The 11,568-nt window shown below is 31.4% G+C and overlaps 1 protein-coding gene and 1 long non-coding RNA gene across 2 annotated transcripts; one reads left to right on the top strand and one right to left on the bottom strand.

Moving 5' to 3' along the window:
• Nucleotides 1–414: 414 nt before the first annotated feature.
• On the bottom strand, nt 415–1,614 carry LOC139520478 (uncharacterized). The gene is made up of 2 exons (XR_011663894.1): nt 1,322–1,614; nt 415–1,092 (listed from the first exon to the last, which is right to left on the bottom strand). It is a non-coding gene; the product is annotated as an uncharacterized lncRNA (long non-coding RNA).
• A 2,055-nt stretch (nt 1,615–3,669) lies between these two features.
• LOC139501785 (transcription factor glial cells missing-like) lies at nt 3,670–11,364 on the top strand. Its single transcript, XM_071290977.1, has 6 exons — nt 3,670–3,774; nt 7,983–8,084; nt 8,466–8,715; nt 9,161–9,378; nt 9,630–9,696; nt 10,282–11,364. Exons 2-6 carry the CDS (start codon nt 7,989–7,991, stop codon nt 11,295–11,297), a joined length of 1,647 nt encoding a protein of 548 aa, XP_071147078.1. The 5' UTR covers nt 3,670–3,774; nt 7,983–7,988; the 3' UTR covers nt 11,298–11,364.
• The last annotated feature ends 204 nt before the right edge of the window (nt 11,365–11,568 follow it).

The raw sequence follows: 11,568 nt of genomic DNA, 5'->3' as shown, positions 1-11,568 counted from the left end.
AGATACCAAGGTGACAATCAAAAATGATAAACCACAGATAAACGACAGTTACCAATTTATATATATGAATATAAAGTGAAAGAACATTATATTATAGCGGAGCGTGAAGTTAAATGAAAATTCTAGCTTGTCTAAATTAATCTTATTCTTAAGCTCCGGTATAAAGTACGAGTAAGTAAATAAGTCACCGTGAAGATTCTTTTTGTTTGAATAAAAAAAGTAATATACAAAGTATCGGTATGTTCTATTCCTTCCTTGAAACATTATATATATAAAGTGCCTAGAAAATCAACCTAATATATATATATCTGTTTTTACGTCGGTTATTCTTTTTTTAGAAATAATGTTGGACTAAATTTTTCAATTTTTTTCGTCAGTTTAAACTGTGGACTACTAGTGTAAAGCAGGGGCGGATCCAGGAATTTATTAGGGGGTGGTCACCTTTTGAAATCTTAAATTAAAATTCTATTTTTTTATGGCCCCTTATAGGAAGATTCTGTTTGCCGCAAATTAAAACACACTTGCATATAGATTCCAAAACAGTTCTGTTTGCTTTTATACGTTCATTCATTGCTTTATCAATAAAACTATTTAAATATCAGTAGTCCTTTGCTCAATGTTTTCAAGAAAAAGTTGAGCTTTTGCTCTAGCTTCAGTATGACTTTTTTTACATGATTTCTCATCAAGTCTTGTACTTGCATGTGCCATATCTGTTAGTGGTTTGCATGATAATGTTCCCAAACTATTAACCCCAAACAGAGAACAGTATATGCAGTAAGCTCCTTCTTGTGAAGGTGAGTACACTAGCTCATCATAGCGATTTAGTCAATTCAGCTGAAACAATCTGTTCTTTCCTGCATATTTTTTTATAGGAAAGTTATAGTTTATTCCAGGTTGGAAATGATTTCTTATCAAATTAAATTTCTCTTCGTTTGTTAATTTACGTGTTGATTGTTTTACAAAACCAATGTCGTTTGTACTTATATATGTAAGTCGGGGGTTGTTTCTTTAATCTGATCACTTTTATTCGTATCAATGCTAGGTCCATTACAAGTCGTTGGTACTTCAGAGGGGGCTGATTTGTGGCGTTTCCTGAAGGAAAGAGGGTATAAGTTACTAAAAAATTGAAATGAATGAAACTTTTAGACAAACAGATGATAGAACGGGGGTATTCATTCAATATAGAATATTTATGTGACTTTAAAACTTTAAATTATTTTTGAATTTTGGCATCACAGTAAAAAATATTATTGGTCGAGAAAAGTTATTATACAAACTTTAAAAATTTAGATAAACGTAATGTAAAAAAAGTACAAATTACCTGCTAAAAACATCTAAGATTGAGGACTGTCTCTTAATTTTTACACCTTAACATCAAAGAAATCGACCAAGTAATTAGCGATTGTTGATTACATGTTCATTGTATAAACATACCTGTCAAGGTACATGTATTTAGCCTTAAGGTAAGAAATGACAACTTTATGACTGGTGATTACGATAGACAAATTGATTTGATTTTTCAAAATGTTCAAGGTGCACCATTTTTTGGTACATGGTGCACCACTTTTGCAAACCCAGGGGGTGGTCACCGGCACCGGATGACCACCCCCTGGATCCGCCTCTGTAAAGGGTTTAGAGAAATCATGTGTTTTATACAACTGCAGAAGGAAAGAGATTGTATGTATTCCAGATATCAATGGAACTTGTTAGTATCAACATCTTTTTAACACCGCCAAGATAGCTGAAATATAAAAAGAGTGGTTATCTACATTTTAACACCGTATTACTGTTATAGTGTAGACAAATTAAAATTTATTCAAAAGAGTGCTCTTTATGTATTTTACAAAACAAAAACAATGACCCTTAAAATAAAATATGTTTAAAAACAATAACACCCCAATGAATGAGGACAAATAAATATCAAAAGTTTGGTACGTAAAGCAATATCATATTGAAATAAACTACTATTTTTTTTTTATTAAATGTAAACTTTTCCTCCTAAAATCTTTATTCAAGATAATGAACTATTGCCGTGTTCCTGCTATTTTACAACCATATTAGACAAAGGGAGTACCAAAACCACCGAACAATCGTGATAAAAATCTATAAAAAAAAGATTGTAGAAATTCACTGTTTTCATGTTCAGTATGCACAAGATAATAAAGCTTTGCTTAGAAAGACAAAGGTAGTCCTATATGTCAAACTCTTATTCAAAAGTTAGTACGTGAAAGAAAGCAAGCTAAAAGTATTTCTTACATATATTTGAGTAACCATTTTAGTATAATTGTAATGGTTTTATTGTGCTATTACCTACATATACGTCCGCTCTTTTCGTTTTTTAATATTTTACTTGAAATTCAAGACCATTAAATGATCATTGCATTTGCAAATGAAATGAAAATGAATGCACACATCTTTTGTTGATTAAAAACTATACATATTTATAAGATACCCCATCAGCAGTCTTTTAGAAAGAATAAAACCAATTGAAACATTATAATCTTCGTGTTCAATTGTAAGAATGACCTTATATGAACTAGCACGTAGAAAGTGTGTCCATCAACATGTTGTCCACTGCTTAATTAATCATCATAAAATCAAGATACCTTCCAAGATAGGATTCTGACTAAGTTTCATCTGCACCGTTCTAGTGTTGAATAATTAAATACTTATTAAAAATTAAATAAACACTCTATTTGAATACATTGATGACATCATGCTGGTATTATTAATATGATAAACGTTTTACCATTATATTTTCATAAATAATTTACAAGTTTTTGTTTGGCAACAAAGTGCCAAAAAAAGGACGTAAAAGATAAAAAATTTAATTCAACTATTAGTTTATAAAAATTTGTACTGAACTATTCTTACTAAAATGAAAAAAAATATATACCACTTGAAATTAGAATCTAGCAATTTAATGATTAGCATACAAATTTAAAAACGTTTTTTTCGACGATTTCATTTGCTTTCTCAACAAATGTCACCTTTTTTTTTAAAGGATTCAATCAGTCATATTTCAGAAAATAAAGAGCCAAAGTTGTATGCAAAATTTTACCAAAATCTGGGACATAACATATTTACTGCTTCTTGACCATAGATATCATATACAATAATTTCTTAACATAAAAATAGAAAACGCAAACGTAAAAGCACCAAAGAAATATTTATATATATATATATATATATATATAAAAGAAGTCAAGAAAATATCAAAATATGTTCGTATAAGTTATATGAATGTTATTATTTCATCAGATAGGAGAGATACAAAAAAGATAAAAACCTACTACAATAAGACGATCGTTTTTATTTAAAGATTTTTCAATAAAAATCATTTTCAAGAACAATTGAACAAAAGTTTTGCTTTGTTCCCATTTGAAATGTTTTTTATCATTTTTTTACAACTCGCAGTGTCTTATACCTTACAAATCATATTTTTGTCGAACTAATTTTCCTAATTTTGTCGGATTTAAGATACCTCTGAGCTTTGATTTCTTAATATTCAACACATTTTCTTGAAAATTAATGATCCAAATTGAATTTAATCCTCTTCTGATTGGCCAAATTTATGACATTAAAATGACTTTATGAAATAATTTTAAGTTTATTGACAGACGACAAAACAGGTGGGATTTCTGCTGCTACAGAAGGATCTGATTGGCTAATTTATTCTTGGGTGTTTTATAAGATTTTGAGATTGTCACCAGCATCACTTTATTTTATCAAATATTTGTTCAATGACTGGAAAATTGCTATAATTCTCCAAGGGTAAGTGATCATTTTAAAATTAGTTAGCTAATTGTCTGTTCGTCGGTAAACTTTTCAGTAAGGTTAGTATGCAAACTTTGAATTTGATTGCATTCTATATGATATATATAATATAAATATATGATGATGCGATATGATTTCCGATGATACAACTGGTAAATTAATTAATTTTACTTATGCATGAAAATATATATGTTTTGCCACGGCAAATATTTTAAAGTACAAATTATTATATACTTTTGTGAAAATTCAAATTGATATTTCTATAGAATTATTGCGTTTAAATTAATGAACCATTCCTATGAATGTGCAAATATAAAGTAAAACTGTTACAAAATTCGAATTATGTTAGTGCTTACAAATACGAACCACATGAGGTTGTATGATTACTATAAATATCAGTACATTTTAGATTTTATGTTAAACTGAGTGTGTAAAATAGAATATATGAAAATGATGTGCAAACATTACAATCCATCATGAATATACAACAACCGAAAACTAGATATGCATATACAATAGGGTTGGATTAATAGGATATTAAGTTTTATTTTAGTATAATTTGTATCGTATGTCTTACTATACAAATCCTTGATAACCTAATACCGTTAGCATTACCAATATTTGGTAATACGGTCCCAGTAATCCATTTTGCATATCCCAATCTTTATTCTTTGCAGCTGTTTTGTAGAACGAAATGAAATACCGAAAATTCTCCAAAGTCACGAACTAGAAACGCGCAAAGCATATTTATTTTTTTTGGTTAGAAGAAATAACAAGGTACATTCAATGAGATAAGTAATTTTCTGATGATATGCAAGTTGTTTATGATTTTCATTAATAAATAGTAGAATCGAAAATTTTACTGTAGTGATTTCTTTGTTAACAATTTTTTCTATTTACAAATATCGAAAAGCTCAAATTTAAATACTTAAAACAGAAATCCATACCCTTTCCTTTTCAAACTCTTTCTAGGAAATAAACTCTTAAAAAACGCGCATAGCCCGCTTACTTTGGATTATCTAAGACGTAGAATTAGAATAAAGATTTAAGACATAATAAGAATGGCAAAAATAGTTCATTGTCAACATTGTCACAAGGAAGTTTGCACCTTAATTTAAAAGGGGAAAATATCAAACTGAAAAAGGGGTCACAATAATTAGTTTCATGCAGTCAGTGAAATGAGTTTATATATTGGGGTAACATAAGATAGGATATGGTTCATGCTAAAAACGAAGGACGCAAAGCTCTCGGGTATTGTTGACAAAGCTCTCGGGTATTGTTGACAGAGCTCTCAGGTATTGTTGACAGAGCTCTCGGGTATTGTTGACAAAGCTCTCGGGTATTGTTGACAAAGCTCTCGGGTATTGTTGACAAAGCTCTCGGGTATTGTAGACAAAGCTCTCGCCGGGTATTGTTGACAGAGCTCTCGGGTATTGTTGACAGAGCTCTCGAGTATTGTTGACAAAGCTCTCGGGTATTGTTGAAAAAGCTGTCGGGTATTGTTGACAAGGTCTCGGGTATTGTTGACAAAGCTCTCGGGTATTGTTGACAGAGCTCTCGGGTATTGTTGACAAAGCTAGGGTATTGTTGACAAAGCTCTCGGGTATTGTTGACAAAGCTCTCGGGTATTGTTGACAGAGCTCTCGGGTATTGTTGATAAAGCTCTCGGGTATTGTTGACAAAGCTCTCGGGTATTGTTGACAAAAGACGACAGTTCTTTTGCTTTCTTATTGCTCTCATATCTCTCTTAATACAATGGTTACACAAACTATTGGTAACAAGCCTATTAGATAAAGATTCTTGTGGGAAGTGATGTACGCACATGAATCATTATCACTGTTTTGGGGCATGGTGGAGCAAGTTACTATAAACACATTGATATTCAGAGGAAACATCTAATTGTATTTTATTTCTGTTCCCAGTGTTCACCAAAATCTCTCAAGTTTAATGATTGCCACAATCTGCAAGCAGACTGTAAGTTTGAGCCTTGTAGTTTATCGGTGCTTGTCAAAATTCATAATTTTTACTTTTGATCGACATCGTAGGTACATGGTGACGGTTATTAAAGAAACACACGTACAGTAGTAACAGTACTCGTCTAGTAACCAGTTTTCTGAATTTGAATGCATTAAAAGATATGCTTGTCAATTTCATGCTCATAAAATGTAATTGTGCTAAAATGCCACAGTATTGTCAAATGCAAACTCGACGTTATTTCAATAATTGCGTTTTAACCTGGAACGTATAGGAAGTACACCACTAATTCATGGTCCCATTACTTTCTATGTTAAATTCCTCCATTTCAACCAGGCACACCTCTTTTATTTTAAGTTCAAATAAAGTGGCAATCATTGCATGTCAAAGCAACACTTTATGGTGTCTTCTACTGAAAAAATCAACATACCTTACATGGCATATAAGAAAGAACTGGTTCCTGGAACTTCGGATGTACCAAAACAGGTACTTCAGATCTGACAAACAGACCAAATGTACCCTCTTTTTAAAATTTGTCCAAAAGTGTTCTACAATGATCACCAGTCCTTCAGCTTTTATTTGATGCCAAAAATACCTAAATATCCTACATATTTTGAAAGTTACACTCATGCGTAGGAACTATTTTGCGTTAAATATGTACTACTTTCTGGTATGTGCTTTCTGGCCGGGCCCGAATTAGTGGTGTTACACCTGGTAGATTCATGGTATACCGCCATCTTGGATTGTACAATCACAGTACAAAATCGGTCTAGTTATTTGCCCAAATCAGCAAATTTGGAAACAGATTTGCAATTTAATGGTTAGACTGTTTATATATATAACGAAAACTTGCTAATTTATTGTATTATTCAAAATATTTTAACAAATTTCAACCTTTTTGGTTTTAAAAATCATTTTTTTTCACATGAGCCATTTAATGGGAGATAATTGTTTTAGCACACAATTCATACTGGGCTAATAGGGAAATTTTTTATTTTTCATTTTGGCAAGAAAACAAGTTCGGTGACACCATGTTTTCTTTTTATTTTCTTAAAACATATTATAAAACCTATCTTCCCACAATTTATTTCAAAATTCTATCTCATAGAATTTTTTTATGCCCTGTTATGTGTTTTTTCATGAACAAACTAACCAAATTTAGGCAATTTTCAACCACTCATAGCTTGAAAAATAGCACGGTGACCCATACTTTTTATTATATTTTTGAAAAAAGCATAGGAAAATCTTCATTTTGTCAAATTATAAGAAAATTCTGTCTCAAAAAACATTTACTTATGATCTACCATAAGGTTGCTTATGTTCTTTTTCATAACGCGAATGATATAATATCTTTTCGTAATCATTGTTCACTGTTTCTATGAACGTTTGACAGATTGTGCAAACTGTATCGATATGTCGTATATAAATGGTAATTCTTAGTGTAAAAATCACTTTCCCTTGTGATCAAATTATTTTATTGTTATTCACATCATAGGTAAAAACCATGTAATCTTAGATTTAAAGAAAATGTCATTTATGTGATGAACATATGGACACACATTACTATGATATCAAATGTAAAAATAATTTGTTCTGAAGAATATGATGTCCGATGATGATATCACCCTTGTAATGATCATGGGTAATTAAATTGTTAGGACACACGACAGGTAGATCTGCTACCGAACGAGGCGTCTGTCTTTGAACGTCCCCCATCACATATCGTTAACATGAATAGTCATTTGTTTTTGAATACATTAAATGATATATCAGCATTATAAAATTTTATACAGCCTGTGTTAAGATACAGTCAAAGACCAAACTGATTGTTATCTTGGACATGATAACTTGATAAATATCCAAACACGTGTTCTCTTTTTTGATTTATTCAATTTGATAATTCAATTGGCAATCCCTATTCTAATGACTGCTAGGAAAGTTAATATACATTGTGATATATTCATTAGAAAAATATGTCAAATAAAACTAACAATGACCGCATGTAGTGTGGTCATCCATCCTTTTCTCCAAATTATAAATAGTAAGACATTTGTTATGGTCAAATGAAACAGGTTGCACGTCCATTCCATATAGCGGCTTGTCCATAAAAACGTAAAATAGTATTGACAATTATAAATTATTGATGCATAAACAATATGTAAAAATTTGAATTTAAATTTAAAGATATCAAAAGACAAGAGAAAATTTAGTGGTAACTTGATGTTTTTCAGGTTGAAATGACATTAACAGAAGAGCCAACTTTCCTACCTTCAATTAAATCTCGAGAGGAGCAAAAACATAAATGGGACATCAACGACAATGCCTTACCACTTGTAAGTTTATTTTATTTTTCAAGGGGAAGGACAATTGCACATATGTTTTTTCCTAAATGAAAGGACACCATCAATTAATTTATATTTGAATGAAGATGTTAGATTACTCAGTAGATGCCCTAGTGAGACTGAATACCAGATTCAACTGCATTTGTAGAACACGATGCATTAAAATATTGATAAAGAATTCACATCGACAATGAGCACAAGAAGAAAATAGATAAATTGTAAGATAAGAAAATTTATAATCAATGTAAGAAAGATGTCAAAGAAACAGAAATCCAGCGACTAGAGGGTATACTCGTATAATTGTACATCATACAAAATATATATGTATATATAATAATGAGTACTATTTTTTGTTTTTCTTTATTCTAAAAGGTTGAAACTTTCGATATGTTTACTGAATGGCCAGCAGAAAACTGTCGATACGTCTACAATGTCGAAGTGGAAGATGCAAGACGTCATGTGAGTGGCTGGGCAATGCGCAATACCAACAATCACAATGCGCACATTCTAAAGAAATCTTGTCTGGGAGTTTATGTTTGTAGTCATGACTGTACATTGGAAAATGGAGCCAAAATAAATCTGCGTCCTGCTATATGTGATAAAGCAAGAAGAAAACAAATAGGTATATACAAAATGTAGATTATTTAACAGTTTAAAAAGTTAAAATTATATACATGCTTTGTAATCTAACAAACAAAAACACACCACCAAACGACAAAAGAACAAGATGACTTAAAACAGAAGCCTATGATAATAATAAAAAGATGTTTTAAAAGATGTTTTTTTAAACAAATAACAATTACTGAAGATAAAAAAAAGGTTTGACAATTGCCGAAAACTGTCAAATATAGTGTGTCACTTTATGTATTTAAGAATGTGAATCATGAATTTGGATGGTATATTTTTTTTATGTCATCAAATTGAAATTGTTTCATTTGCATGCATTAAGGGAATAGATTATGCACCAATTGACATGTTTTGTGAATCATCTATACAACAATCAGCTAATATATTATAATAACTACACTTAATGACAAATGAAGATATGTTTATTATTGTTGTTTTAGGAAAACCGTGTCCAAATGTAAACTGTAAAGGTCGTTTAGAGTTACTGTCATGCAAAGGTCACTGTGGATACCCAGTCACACACTTTTGGAGACACGTTCATGGGGCAATCTATTTTCAAGCAAAAGGCGTTCATGATCATCCGCAACCGGAAGTCAAAGCTTCATCTCTATCGAGACGCCACCAAAAAATGACGAGACAGCAACACAAAGTCATGATTGTAAGTAATAACCTTCGAATCTAACTTTTCTTTTTCTTTTATATACCTTCAAATAAAGATGATTGCGATTTATTTTAAAAAAGTATACCTTCTTGTACAGAACTTTGTTGCAAAACGGTCAACTATTTGTAGAAAAGGTATTGATAATAGATGTGAACATGCAAAGTTATTAAGAATAACATAATTAATCACCACAAATAAAATTTGATTTAATTAATTTTCAGTTTTTAACATCGATCTTTATTTTACAGACAAATCTTTTAAATGAAAGAAGAAATAGAAAATTGCCATCAGAAAGACATAAGAAAACAGTACCATGTAAGTGTTTTTATAAATTAATTACCAAATAGAACCAATAGGAACAGTGTTACTTTTGAATTCACAACTTCGGAAATTTGGTCTGTCTTTGTTCAACTTATCGGACAACATTAATAAACTATAAGCGATTATTGCTGAAGACAAGATGTTGTCCTCTGCATGTCTTTAGATTGCCTATTGGCATATACACAACAGCTTCTTTTATTCATATTTAGCAGTAATAAACGTGAAGCCAATTAAGTAGTTAAAGACGCTTTTCTCTTTACATTTTATCATTCAATTGATGATGATAAATTAACTCATCATAAATACCAGGATTGGCAGACGCGCGTTTCGTCTACAAAAGACCCACCGATGACGCTCGAATCAAAAAAGCTAAAAGGGACAAATAAAGTACGAATATCAATAAAATAGTGAGTCGTGTGTATTCTACAAAATTGCTGAAACTCTTGTTCGAAAGCATCTTATTTACAATTACAATAGGTCGATGCCATTTTATTTTTTTATAATATAGTAGTAAACACTAGCCATAACTACTAAAGTGTATCACCATAGCCAATTTACAGTGTTGATTATCTTTTTCAGATTCCGAATGCGTTTGTTCTTGCCCTCCATTTGAATGTACGTGCAAGTCTGTCGGGTATACCTATAATCCCGCTACAGTCCCTAGACGACCGAATCCATGGACACCACAAATATATGAAGCAACACCATCGCCATGGCAACGATCGTCGTCTGTTGGTTCTGCAGAAGGTCAAACAGCCTTTTTTAACGACAGCTTCAGCAATGTCGATCATTTAACCTGTTCAGACCAGATTCACAATGTTGGCATTCATCCGCAGTTTAACAACCAAAAGTATCCTTGTGATAGTGTTTCAAACATGTTTCCAAAAATGAACATTATTTTCCAACAAAACAATTTTGGAAACGCTCCCTCAACAGACGACGCTTATCGGAACTCATCTCCTAATTTACGAGTTTACAAAGTTCATGACTGTGCCCCTGATGAACGATCCGTTTATCCAAATTATTTTGGGGATGAGCAGCATAAAATAGAAAATTCAATGAAAATTAAATCCGAACTACGTGATAGTTGTGTAGATATGGACACAAAAGATAATTTTTCAAGTATTTTAAGCTCATCGATGGACGATTTTTGTGGTGACGACATTTTAAATGGGCTTGATTACAGTGGTAGTTATGGTGACATACTAGACCCTGATTTGTTTCAGTCTTTAATTCCTCGATGTATGTCAGATTCAGCTACATATCCCATGAACACTTCTCCACAAATAACGACACCACAGTACGCAGAGTTAAAACCAATTAGGTCAAGACAAAGACAAGGATCGTTCACAAATATTAACCAACCTCAATTCAAATCATCAGATATCGGTTGTAAAAGGAGAAACGAAGATCCATCTCCCATTACACTAGATGGTATTCAGATGCCAACCAGTTTTTATAGATCTATAGATCCCCCAAAACAATTTGAAGGCTCACAAATGCGACATCACGGTGAAGTGTGTTCCTGTAATTGTGCTCTAAAACAATACTGTAACTGTAACCATAGTATTAATATTACATTTACTTATAAATGATTATTTGTTTTATTGTTTTGCGTTAATTACAGTGCCTTATATTTAAAAAATAAATTTCTATTATCAATCTAAATATTTTTAATGGATTTCCACCATTTTATTTTTGTTTATCGGACTGGAAATATACCCATGAAAAGGATATTATGGCATGCTATTCAAACTTAGATATAAATTCTTATACAGATAATCAGGTTGTAAGAAAACTGTATTTGTACGTCATATGTTTCGATATAAAAACGGAAATGTTTGGTCAGTTTTTTTTCAAGAACAA

Source organism: Mytilus edulis, chromosome 1, assembly GCF_963676685.1.
Source record: "Mytilus edulis chromosome 1, xbMytEdul2.2, whole genome shotgun sequence".
NCBI classification, from domain to species: domain Eukaryota; kingdom Metazoa; phylum Mollusca; class Bivalvia; order Mytilida; family Mytilidae; genus Mytilus; species Mytilus edulis.
Note: the sequence above shows the minus strand (reverse complement) of the source record. Positions and strands in the feature narration are given on the sequence as shown.